General features: G+C 47.9%; 2 protein-coding genes across 5 annotated transcripts in view; both read left to right on the top strand.

Annotated features, from left to right (window-relative positions):
* Positions 1 to 13,118, top strand: part of SQSTM1 (sequestosome 1) — a 479,040-nt gene that overhangs the window by 111,629 nt on the left and 354,293 nt on the right. The gene's annotated exons all lie outside the window — the stretch shown is intronic.
* The window catches only part of RNF130 (ring finger protein 130), a 69,745-nt gene that overhangs the window by 40,888 nt on the left and 15,739 nt on the right, over positions 1 to 13,118 (top strand). For all 4 annotated transcript variants that reach the window (XM_049778259.1, XM_049778261.1, XM_049778262.1 and 1 more), the window contains exons 4-6: positions 5,842 to 5,913; positions 6,673 to 6,755; positions 11,949 to 12,045. In XM_049778259.1, coding sequence (XP_049634216.1) covers positions 5,842 to 5,913; positions 6,673 to 6,755; positions 11,949 to 12,045 — 252 coding nt within the window. The remainder of the gene's footprint in view (positions 1 to 5,841; positions 5,914 to 6,672; positions 6,756 to 11,948; positions 12,046 to 13,118) is intronic.

Below are 13,118 nucleotides of genomic sequence, written 5' to 3'. Positions count from 1 at the left end.
TGGTTTTTGGATTTTGGACCACAACCCAGTGGTACTCAGGGGTTGCTCCTGGTAGGCTCAGGAGACAGTATGGAATGCTGGGATCAACCCCAGGCCTGTCCTGGGTTGGCCGCATACAAGGCAAACGCTACTGTTCTGCTATCATTCAGACCCCAAATGAGGCTGTGTGTGTGTGTGTGTGTGTGTGTGTGTGTGTGTGTGTGTGTGTGTGTGTGTGTGTGTGGTGTGTGTGTGTGGTGTGTGTGTGTGGGGCTATACCTGGCTGTGTGTGTGTGTGTGTGTGTGGTGGTGGTGGGCTATACCTGGCAGTGATCAGGGTTTACTCAGGTTTAGCTGGGTTTATTCAGGTTTAGCTTGGTTTATCTTGGCTCTGCGCTTAGAAATTACTCCTGGTGCCGAGGATCGAACCCAGGTCGGCCATGTGCAAGGCAGACACCCACTGTGCTATTGCTCTGGCCCCAAATGAGTCTCTATTTATCACTTGATATATCATAAGCTGGTGGTGATTGCTTATAAAAGGACCTAGCTTAGTGGAAGGAATATTACAGCAGCAAAGAGAAACCTGGGGCATGTGACCATCTTGCGAGGCAATCCCCAAGCACTGTCTAGTCTTCCTAAAACTGTCAGGGTTATTCCTCAGCACTGAGCCAGGAGTAACTCATAATCATTACCAGGTGTGATGAGCATCCCCAAATGCCAAAGTTAGTGATAGCATATGGGTAGGGCATTTGCCTTGCATGCAACTGACCTGGGTTTGATCCCACACATCCCATGTGGTCCTCTGAGCCTGCTGGGAATGATTTCTTTCTTCTTTTTTGTTTTTGTTTTTTTGGGTCACACTTGGCAGTGCTCAGGGATTACTCCTGGTTCTGTCTTAGAAATCGCTCCTGGAAGACTGGGGGACCATATGGGATGCCGGGAATCCATGTGCAAGGCAAATGCCCTACCTCTTTGCTATCGCCCCGGCCCCTGGGAATGATTTCTTTTTTTTTTCTTTCTTTTTGGTTTTTGGGTCACACTCAGCAACACTTAGGTTACTCTTGGCTCTGCTTTCAGAAATCGCTCCTGCCAGGCATGGGGGACCATATAGGATGACAGCATTTCGAACCACCTTCCATCCTGGATTGGCTGTGTGCAAGGCAAACGCCCTACTGCTATGCTTTTTCTCCGGCTTCCTTGGAATGATTTCTGAAAGATTCTGAGTGCAGAGACAGGAGTAATCTCTGAGCATCCCGGATGTGGCCCAAAAACCAAAATATAAAATATCCAAGAAATAAAATACTTCAGAGCTGCCTTTTTCATGTCCTCAAATTTTGGGTTCATACTTGGGTTGGATATATGTCTATAGGAGTCTTCCTGCTTGGTACTTGGGGATCAGATTAAAATTTTTTTCTAGGCCAAGAAGATAGAACAGGGGGATCAAGACCCTTTCCCTCTTTATGCTGACCTCATGATTTGAATCTCCACACCACATAGGAGTCACACAGAACACGCACCAAACACAGAGACACATGCCCCCAAGCACTGGCAGGTGTTGTTCCTCGGCACAGAGCTAGGAATAACTGCCAAGCACCACCAGGGGTCACTCCTGAACACAGAGCCAGGAATAGTCCGTGAGCATAAAGCCAAGAATAGCTCTTGAATATTGGTGTATGACCCAAATACAAAAGAAAAAGATGAAAAGCACTCTCTTTCTTTCGTGGGTTAAAACCTATTCCATGTACTTTGTGGTTTCTGACCATTAATTTTTATGTTTGCTCCATGGTCCATGGATTCCTTTTTTTCTCTCCCCTTGAGCATGGGTTACAAGCAGTGATGAGATGTTCCCTCATCAACCGTAGAAAGCACTGCTTTGTTAGCTTGGCATCTGGTGCTCATGAGGAATCACACCTCAACTTTAGCCTTGGGGCCTTGCCCTATCTCAGTATTGTCAGGGTACCTTGAGCTATTATTGCATCAGTTAGGGTGATTTGTAGCTGTCCAAGCCACATACTTAGAATGACAAGCCCTTTCCTCCTGTAACCATGCCCCGCAGATGGGGAGAATATGGGGTGTGATTTTTCCAAGGTGTTTGTCTAGACCAGTGGGCACATTTCTCTCCTGGCACCCAGATTAGGTACGGGGAGCTGCTTTGGGGGGGGGAAATGGGAATGGGAGCTATTGTTGTGGGATAATTTCAGTTTCTTCAGTCTCCATCACTAATTCCACCTTGGCTTGAGCTCCAATATCAAGCTCTTATGTGGTCAAAGCAAACCATAAAACACACACATACACCCTAAAGTTACTGGGAAAGAGAGCTTTTTTGTTTTGGGGCCACACCCAGCAATGCTCAGAAGTTCCTCATGGCCTTGAACCCAGGGATCACTCCTAGTGGTGCCCAGGGGTCCTATCTAGGTGGGCATATGCAAAGCAAGAACCCTCCCCATTGTATTTTCTCTGCATTCCCACTATTTCTTTTTTTTTTGTTTGTTTGTTTGCTTGTTTTTGGGCCACAGCTGTTTGACGCTCAGGGGTTACTCTTGGCTTTGTGCTCAGAAATCGCTCCTGGCTTGGGGGAACCATATGGGAAGCCGGGGGATCGAACCTCGGTCCGTCCTACGCTAGCGCTTGCAGGGCAGACACCTTACCTCTAGCGCCACCTTCCTGGCCCCCATTCCCACTATTTCTTTTTGTCTTTGGCATTACCTGACTGATGGGGCTCAAAGCCTCTTCCCAGCTGTGGCTTCGGGGGTCTCTCCTGGTGGTGCTCAGGCATGCATGCCTATAGGTTCAAGAATGGAGCTAGGCCACTTCCTGCATGCAGAGCCCATGTATGCTCCAGTTTTATATTTTTCTGGGCCATACTCAGAAGCGCTCTGAGGTCACTCCTGCTCTGTGCTCATGGATCAATTCTGGTGGGGTGCAGGGAGCCATACAGGATGCCAAGGATTGAACCCCAGGTAAGCCTTGTGCAAGGCAAGTGCCCTACCCACTGAACTATCACTCCAGTCCCTTGAATGAAAATCAGTTGATCAGGGAGGGGTGGCCCCCAAATGGGCTGGAGAAAACAGGGAATTGGGGGTGAGAGAGCATCTGGTTTTAGGCCAAGATGGCGCAACATCATAGCATTGCCTGATTTCAGCAGATCCCAGCACCACATAGTTCACCAAATACCACCAGGTATTCTGGCCCTCTCAGGCCCTCTCACTGAGCAGCCAGTCTGGTAAGCACTGAACCTACGTGGTCCAGAATTTATATGGAATAAATAAACAGCAGGTCAGAGACGTCAGATAGCAAGAAAAGTGCTGGCCTTGCACATACCTGAATTGGGTTTCATCCCTGCCACCCTAAATGGTCTTGAGCCTCTCCAGGAATGATCTCCAAGCACATAGCCTAGAATAAGTCCTGAGTTATGCTGGGTGTGGTCCCAACTCTCTCACCATATAATAAAATAAAAGAATAAAAGGATGTTCAGAATTAGCCTTTGCATAAACATTGCAGTGGAAAAAATTGGCAAGTCCAAAATTAGCCACAAGGGACTGGAGAGATAGCACAGAGGTAGGGCGTTTACCTTGCACACAACCAATCCAGGATAGATGGTGGTTTGAATCCTGGCATCCCATATGGTTCCCTGACCCTGCCAGGAGTAACCCCTGAGTATCGCTGAGTATGCCCCTAAATCAAAAAATATTAAATAAAAAGTACCCAATATAACCCTCAGGCACAGGACTGCGCGCAGGTCTAGGAGTAATTCATAAGCATAGAACTAGGAATGAGCCCTGAGCACAGAGCCTGGAGTCAGCCCTGAGCACACTCGTTGGAGTAAGCACAAAACGACCAAAAAGAAAAAACTTTCAAAAATCAAAAACCAACAGCAGCAGCAAAAACCCAAGAAAACAAAGAAGGCTGGGAAGTCCATCCTTAGAGCTATATATATAGTGGCTATAGAGAAGCACTTTCTATTTTCGTGTTTTTGTTTTTTTTTTTGGTTTTTGGGGCACACCCGTTTGACGCTCAGGGGTTACTCCTGGCTATGCACTCAGAAATCACTCCTGGCTTGGGGGGACCATATGGGATGCCAGGGGATTGAACCGCGGTCCGCCCTACGCTAGCGCTTGCAAGGCTCTAGCGCCACCTTCCTGGCTTCCTATTTTCGTGTTTTTGTGTTTGGGTGTCTCATCTTGCTGAGTCTCCCAAGTTGTGCATAGGGTCTCTGGGGGTCCTTCCCAGCCATTCTCAGCCAGTTAACAGTGGATCGATGCAAGAGCCTGGACTTGAGGTGCTGAGGATGGCTGGAACACCTCAGTGGTACTTGGTGAATTCTTTGTAGTACTGGGGATTGAACCAGGGTCAGCTATCTGCAAGATAAGTTCCTTGCCTACTGTTCTGTCTTTCCAGAAACTCAATAATGTTTGCAATGTGGACCCTTCCCTCCAACGGGGATTGTTTTGGGGGCTGGATGACAAAGCTAGACCATATCAACTGACAGCACTGCAGAAATTGTAATGTGTATTGATTGGAAAATGCAGTTGAGGAACTAGAGAGGTAGTACAGGGTTAGGATGTTTGCCTTGCTTGCAGCTTACCCAGGTTCAATCCCCGGTATCCCAGATGGTACCCTGAGCACACTAGTAGTAACTTGAGTGCAGAGCTGGGAATAAACCCTGAACACTACTGGGTATGTGTGTCCCCCTCCTATCCGAAAAAGAAGATGAAAATGTATTTAAGGGGTCTGAAGTCTAGTACAGCAGGGAAGGTGTTTTCCTTCAAATAGCTGACCCAGACTAGATCCTGGCACCACATTGGATCCTCCAAGCAACCCCAGGAGTGATTCCTGAGTCCAGAGCCAAGAGGACGCTCTGAGCTCAGTTGGTTCTGGGCTCCAGTTACCACTACTGAACAGACGGAATAGCCCCCAGCAGCACCAAAAGGACAAAATTAAAAAGAAAGTTGCTTTAAAGACGAACTGGAACACAACAAATAGAACATTTATTTGCATGGGGCCAACTCAGTTCTATATCCAGCATCCCATATGGTCTCCCAAGCCTGCCAGGAGTGATTTCTTTGTTTCTTTGTTTGTTTGTGGGCCACACCCAGTGATGTTCAGGGGTTACTTCTGGTTATGCACTCAGAAATCGCTCCTGGCTTGGGGACCATATGGGACACGGGTGTATGTGTGTGTGTGTGTGTGTGTGTGTGTGTTAAAACTGTGGTCTGTCAATCACGTGCAAGACAAACACGCTACCACTGCACCACCCCTCTGGCCCCAGGAGTGATTTCTGAACGTAGAAATAGCCAGTGAGTGTTCCTGTTCTTGGCCCAAACCCCCTTCCCCCCCTCCACATACAAAAAAGAAAAGAAAAAAAGAAAGTCGCTGAAGAGATAGATAGTACATTAAAGGTAAAAACACCTTGTTCACTGCTGATCTGGGTTTGATCCCTGGTTCCCCATATGGTTCCTCCCCCAGCCCTGCCAGAAGTAATTCCCAAACATGGAGCCGGGGCCAGAGTAAGCCCTGAAAATCACCAGTGTGCCCCTCCCCCCCACAAAAGAAGAAAGAACATGCTGTTGAGGGCCTGGAAATTAATGGCTTTAGGCCCTGGTAAACAGGTAGAAGGGCCTTGGGGTTTGATCCCCCATGCACTGCAGATGACACCCAGTTCTGCCCTGCAAGTCAAGGCTTATTTATGGTGACCCCAGTTTTTCTGTCCATTCTCTGTCTCAATCACCCACCGGTGTGCATCTGGCCTCCTGTTTGCAGTGTGCCTCGGGTGATGGCTAGGTACACCAAGCTTCCTGCAGGCACTCAAGCAGAGCAGAGCCTCCACATTCTCTGACACCTTTGCTTTTGCCATTTCTACAGCGTCGCCTGGGAGATGCTGCCAAGAAAGCCATTGGCAAGTTGACTACCAGGACTGTGAAAAAAGGTGATAAGGTAGGTACTTAGGTAGGGATAGAAGTTGTACACCCTGGGGAGGTGCAAAGTCTGGGGTCTGCTGCACTAGGGAGATCCAGGAAAAAAAGGAAAAAGTGTATGGGAAAGTGGGACAAAAGTGCAGGGGTTCACAGCAGCTCCCAGATTCACCTGCAGTCCAGATACTGCCTGCTCAAGGTAACCCTGACCACCACTAGGTGTGGACTAAAAGCAAAAAAAAAAAAAGTCGGGGCCGGGCGGTGGCGCTAGAGGTAAGGTGCCTGCCTTGCCTGCGCTAGCCTAGGATGGGCCTCGGTTCGATCCCCCGGTGTCCCATATGGTCCCCCAAGCCAGGAGCAACTTCTGAGTGCATAGCCAGGAGTAACCCCTGAGCGTCAGCGGGTGTGGCCCAAAAACCAAAAAAAAAAAAAAAAGTCACTTTGAGGTCCTGGACATTGGGTAAGGCACTTGCCTTGCATGTGACCAACCTGGGTTTAATCCTTTAGCACTGCCTAAGGTCCCACCAGGTGTGAGCTCTGAGCACAGAACCAGGAATCAGTACTGAGCATTGCCAGCTGTGACCCCAAAAACCAAAGGGGAAAAAGTAAAACTGAATCAGTGGACTCCAGAGTCATTTGGGTCCAAACATTTGAGAAAAAAAGGAAGAAAGTTGCTTTCTGGAGATCCTTTCACTTTACCAACCCATCTGGGGTCGCGATTCATGAATGTCACCATAGTACATGGCCCTGCACATGACCCGCGCCCTCATGGATTTTGCAGGAGACAGATCCAGACTTTGATCACTGCGCCGTGTGTATTGAGAGCTACAAGCAGAATGATGTTGTCCGGATCCTGCCCTGCAAGTACGTTCAAACCGGTGTTGAGAAAGGGGGACACCCCAAATGCGCCCCCCCCCCCCGTCATGTTTCATCTTGTGGGGTGGGGTCCTGTCAAAAGAACCTGTTATATCATCCTGTTGTTGGACAGTTTCATCCAGATTTCAAGAGGAGATATGTTCACCAGCCTGGTGAGAAGGAACCAGCTTTTATTTTTTTTTAAATGATCTTTACTGTGATCAATGTGAATTACAAATCTTTCACAGTAATATTTAAAGTACACAGTGACATTGAATCAGGGGTATTCCCACCACCAATTTGTCCTCCCTCCAACCCTGTTCTCAGCCAGCCCCTCCTACTTTGCCCCCCCCCCCCCCCCCCCCCAGAATGCTAGCATAACTGGTCCCCTCTCTGTATAGCTTGTTGAAGATTGGGTATCGATTCTGTTGTCATTGACTTTGGGTTTGCTGGGTTTTTTTTTTTTTTTTTTTTTTTTGGTTTTTGGGCCACACCCTGTGATGCTCAGGGGTTACTCCTGGCTATGCGCTCAGAAGTTGCTCCTGGCTTCTTGGGGGACCATATGGGACGCCGGGGGATCGAACCGCGGTCCGTCCTAGGCTAGCGCAGGCAAGGCAGGCACCTTACCTCCAGCGCCACCGCCCGGCCCCTTGCTGGTTTTTTTTTTTTTGTTTTTTTTTTTTGTTTTTGGGCCACACCTGTTTGATGCTCAGGGGTTTCTCCTGGCTATGTGCTCAGAAATCGCCCCTGGCTTGGGGGGACCATATGGGACGCCGGGGGATCGAACCTCCGTCTGTTCCTTGGCTAGCGCTTGTAAGGCAGACACCTTACCTCTAGCGCCACCTTCCCGGCCCCGGGTTTGCTGTTTAAGTCTGATAATTTTTTATTTCTACTCAGTGTTCATATGACCGTTAGATTCTGGTACCATCCATTTTTTTCCCCTCAATTTATGAGGTAGAACAAGATGATTCAATTTATGTGGTTCTGTTTGGAAAAAATAAAAAGAAAAGAAGAAAGTGAAAAAAGGTAAAAAGGAACCAGCTTTATGTTTGGTTTAGGGGTTACCTCTAACAGTGCTCAAGGCTTTACTCCTGGCTCTGTACTATGGCTCCAGCACCCAAAAAGGACCAGCTTTGTACTTGGACAAGAGTTTGGTTCTTGAGCACTGCCAAGAGTGAGCCCTGGGGCCAGAGAGATAGCATGGAGATAGGACGTTTGCCTTGCATGCAGAAGGATGGTGGTTTGAATCCCGGCATCCCATATGGTCCCCTGAGCCTGCAGGAGCAATTTCTAAAACAAAAAAGCAAACAAACAAACAAAAAGAGCGAACCCTGAACATAGCATGGAGTGAACTCTGAGTATCCCTGGTGTTGCCTACAAAACAAAACAAAAAGAAAAGATAAAATAAATGTTTCCAACCTCTTTCTTTTTTTTTTTTTTTGTGGTTTTTGGGTCACACCCGGCAGTGCTCAGGGGTTACTCCTGGCTCCATGCTCAGAAATTGCTCCTGGCAGGCACGGGGGACCATATGGGATGCCGGGATTTTAACCGATGACCTTCTGCATGAAAGGCAAACGCCTTACCTCCATGCTATCTCTCCGGCCCCAGCCTCTTTCTTTCTTAAATCGTTGGGACCTGCTCTCCAGTAACATGGGAAGATTCAGAAGTGATAAAGTAATTGTCAGTATGGGGCCAGAATGATGGTACAGTAGAGAGGACATTTACCTTGCATGTAGCAGCCTGGTTTGTTCCCTGACATCCCATGTGTTTCCCAAGCCCACCTGAGTGCAGAGCCAGAAATAACCCTTAAGCACAGCTGGGTGTGGTCCCCAAACAAAAAGAACAAAAGAAAAAGAAATTGGGACTGGAAAGATAGCATAGAGGTAGGGCTTTTTTTTGCCTTGCATGCAGAAGGATGGTGGTTCGAATCCCAGCATCCCATACAGTTCCCCGAGCCTGCCAGGAGTGATTTCTGAGCATAGAGCCAGGAGTAATCCCTGAGCACTGCAGGATGTGACCCAAAAACGAGAGAGAGAGAGAGAGAGAGAGAGAGAGAGAGAGAGAGAGAGAGAGAGAGAGAGAGAGAGAGAGAGAGAGAGAGAGAGGAGAGAGAGAGAGAGGAGTGAGAGAGAGAGAGAGAGAGAGAGAGAGAGAGAGAGAGAGAGAGAGAGGAGAGGAGAGAGAGAGAGAGAGAGAGAGAGAGAGAGAGAGAGAGAGAGAGAGAGAGAGAGAGAGAGAGAGAGAGAGAGAGAGAGAGAGAGAGAGAGAGAGAGGTATTTATATATATATATATATATATGTATGTATGTATATTTATTGGTTTTTGGGCCACACCTGACAGTGTTCTGGAGTTACTTTTGGCTTTGCACTTAGGAATCACTACTGGTGGGCTCAGAGGACCATATTGAATTCTGGGAATCGAATTTGGATTGACTACCTGTAAGGCAAGCACCCTCCCTACTGTAATACTTCCCCAGTCCCATTATTTAGTTTTTCTTTTTCTTTTTCTATTTTTGGGCCACACCTGGTGACGCTCAGGAATTACTCCTGGCTCTGTGCTCAGAAATTACTCCTGGCAGGCTCAGAGGGCCATATGGGATGCTGGGAATTAAACCTGGGTCTCTCCCAGTCAGCAGCATGCAAGGCAAACTCCTTGACCCCATGATAATAATAATCTCTCTGGCCCCAGTCCCGTTACTTCTTTTTTTTTTTTTTTTTTGTTTTTGGGCCACACCCGTTTGACGCTCAGGGGTTACTCCTGGCTATGAGCTCAGAAATCGCCCCTGGCTTGGAGGGACCATATGGGACACCGGGGGATCGAACCACGGTCCGGTCCGTCCTACGCTAGCGCTTGCAAGGCAGACACCTTACCTCTAGCGCCACCTTCCCGGCCCCGAGTCCCATTATTTCTTTCTTTTTTTTTTTTTTGTGGTTTTTGGATCACACCCGGCAGTGCTCAGGGGTTATTCCTGGCTCCATGCTCAGAAATTGCTCCTGGCAGGCACGGGGGATCATATGGGACACCGGGATTCGAACCGATGACCTTCTGCATTACCTTCATGCTATGTCTCCGGGCCCCCGAGTCCCATTATTTCTAAGTAAAAAATTTTATTGCTTTATTTAAATACCATGGCTTACAAAGTTGTTCATAATAAATTGTTTCTGACTTTGAATGTTCTAATACCAATCCCACCATAGTGTGGTCTTTTCTGCATGTATGTCCCCATTTCCCACTTGCCCCCAAGCTTGACCTTTGGCAGGCACAAAATAATTTATTTTATATCGCTTGTAATGACTAAGAAATGTGAAAACCGGGGCTGGAGTGATAGCACAGCAGTAGGTCATTTTTCTTGCATACGGCCAATCCCGGATGGACTCTGGTTTCATTCCCGGCATCTCATATGGTCCCCCAAGCCTACCAGGAGCAATTTCTGAGCACAGAGCCAGGAGTAACCCCTGAGCATGGCCAGGTGTGACCCAAAAACAAAAAAAAATGTGAAAATCATTATATCTCACAAGGGGGGTGGTCAGTCAGTCATCATCTGAGTCTGTTCATTGTGAGTTAAGCATTCTTGACTGTTGTTTTTGTTTAATGAGGCCAGTCAGCTTTCATGCTACTTTCTCATTTAATTGGTATGTGCCTGCTGGACTGTCCGTTTTGAGGAATTGGGAGGTATCAGACGGATATGTAGCCACATGCCCCAGGAGCTCCAGAATCTGTAGATCTGTAGGTTGATGAGCTTAATTGTCAGTGGCTGTGGGGTGTGGGTTTGGTGGTGAGGGCTTCTGCAGGGCAGGACTCAGCCCTTAGAGTGACTCCGAGTTTTCAGCTGGAAGACTCCAGTGAATTCTAGTGGTTCGGCTTGTATCTCATCTGTGATAAGTTGTGAATTTGTGGAGCTAGGTCTATGAGCTGACGTGATGGTGGCTATGGGATGTGAGTGTCTTTTCTTGGGGGGGGGGGTGTACTCAGGATTTGCATGTAAATTGAACACATGTAAAATGTCTGTGTTTGCCTATCACTCCTGGCAGGACACAGGATGCAGGGATCAAACCCAGGTTGGTTGCAGGCGAGGCAAGTGTCCTCCCTGCTGTGCTATTGCTCTGGCCCACTAGATTGCATCATTCCTCAGATTATTGCTCTGTAGTTCTTGTCTAGGTTATTTTTGGATTCTACTTCTTACTTGAGTGATATAGGAAAATATAACCAATGCTTTGCGGCAGTTTATTCTCTTCATTCTTAATTTCTCAAGTTAAAAAATGGGGAGGCTAGAGCCCCAAACTGCCCAAGATTCTTGTCAGTTTCACAATTCTTGGTGCTGATAACTTCAGACTTTGATGCCCTTTGGGAGTTGGTGTGTCCTCTTATTTGGCTTCAAGGACCTGGGAGTTCATTCTGGAAGAGGGACTAAGAGAAGTCTTCCTGGGGCCAGAGCAATAGCACAGTGGGGAGGGTGTTTGCCTTGTGTGCTCTGCCCTGGGTTTGATCAGATCATCAGTACCACATATGATCCCCCAAGAAGAGCTAGGAATAGGCCCAGGGTATCCATTGCTTGTGGTTCCCAAACAAAACAAAACCAAGAGAGGGGTCCAGAGTGGATAGCACAATAGGTAGGGCATTTGCCTTGCATGCGGCCAGCCTAGGTTTGATCCCTGGTATCCTGTGTGGCTTAACTTCTGAGCACAGAACCAGGAGTAATCCCTAAGCACCACTGGGTGTAGCCCAAAATCCATAAATAAATGAATAAATAAATAAATAAATAAGATCTCCCCAAGATTTCCACTAGTATTGGGTATGTCCAGTGTTTAGGGGCATGGTCAGCATTTTAGGGGCCTATCCAGCATTGGAGTTCTATATGATATTGGGCCAGCAGGCGTGGTTGTTGGGGAGCATACGCGTTGCTGAGGCAGTATCCATCATTGGTCTTTCTGGAATTGGGTGTTTGTTTTTTTTTTTTTTTGGTTTTTGGGCCACACCCGTTTGATGCTCAGGGGTTACTCCTGGCTATGCGCTCAGAAATCACCCCTGGCTTGGGGGACCATATGGGACACCGGGGGATCGAACCGAGGTCCATCTGCTTGCAAGGCAGACACCTAACCTGCAGCGCCACCTTCCCGGCCCGGAATTGGGTGTTTTGACTTGGGCATTGATCTGTTTGTTAGTGGAGTGTGTCCATCATGCTTTTCCCGTCTTCTCTGCAGGCATGTGTTCCACAAATCCTGTGTGGATCCTTGGCTTAGTGAACACTGCACCTGCCCAATGTGTAAATTGAACATTCTGAAGGCGCTGGGCATCGTGGTAAGGCTTGGGGCTGGGGCAAGGGGTGGACTTTGGGGTGAGCCATCATGCAGCACAATTTGGGGATGCTATTCCAGTTTGCATCTGGGTAGGGGCTGGGACAGGAGAAGAACAGATAGAAAAGAGAACCTGTGTTTCCTTTGTTTTGTTTTGTTTGTGTTTGGGCCACAGTGTTAAAGGTTTGACAATGTTTAAGACCTATTCCTGGCTCTTCAGGCAGGAATTACTCCTGGCAGGCTAGTGGAACCATATGGATGCCAGTAATCAAACCTGAGCTAGCCATGAACAAGCAAATGCCCTACCCACTGTAATTTCATACTGGCCCCTGCACGTCCTTTCCAATATCTTTCTGTATTAGTTTCTCATTTTTAGACCTCGTCTGGAGTTTCTCAGGGGACGTGGGGTACTGGAGATGGAACCAAAGTCCCACATGCAGCTTGTATTCCAGATTAACCCTTAGTGTCATTTTGTGGGTCAACCGTAGCTTGCAGTTAGTTCTCAGGGTATACTTGGTTCTGCTTAGAAGTCAGGTTCAGGCCCTTCTGATTTTTTTAACTTGTTTGTGGGTGGGAATGTTATAGCATGGCTCCGGGATGCCATGCCAGTGCCTGGAACCATTTCCTTAAGTTCCAGAGAGAGGACTTGGTGGTGCATATGGGAGTTGGGGGTTCTGTACCCAGCATTGCATGGTTCCCCAAGCTAGTAAGCTATACCCCTCAAACACTGCAGGGTGTAACTCACAAATAAAAAAAATCAATAAAGAAGTTTGTGGGGGCCGGTGAGGTGGCGCTAGAGGCAAGGTGTCTGCCTTGCAAGCGCTAGCCAAGGAAGGACCATGGTTCGATCCCCCGGCGTCCCATATGGTCCCCCCAAGCCAGGGGCAATTTCTGAACGCTTAGCCAGTAATAACCCCTGAGTATCAAACGGGTATGGCCCGAAAAACCAAAAAAAAGAAGTTTGTGGAAAGGACGGTGCACAGAAATAGCGCAGCCAGTAGGACATTTGTTTTGCATGAAGTCCATTCGAATTCTATCCCTGGCATCCCATATAGTTCACTGATCCAGCAGGAGTAA

Source organism: Suncus etruscus, chromosome 8, assembly GCF_024139225.1.
Source record: "Suncus etruscus isolate mSunEtr1 chromosome 8, mSunEtr1.pri.cur, whole genome shotgun sequence".
Classification (NCBI taxonomy): Eukaryota; Metazoa; Chordata; class Mammalia; order Eulipotyphla; family Soricidae; genus Suncus; species Suncus etruscus.
This window is presented reverse-complemented; position numbering and strand designations above follow the sequence as displayed.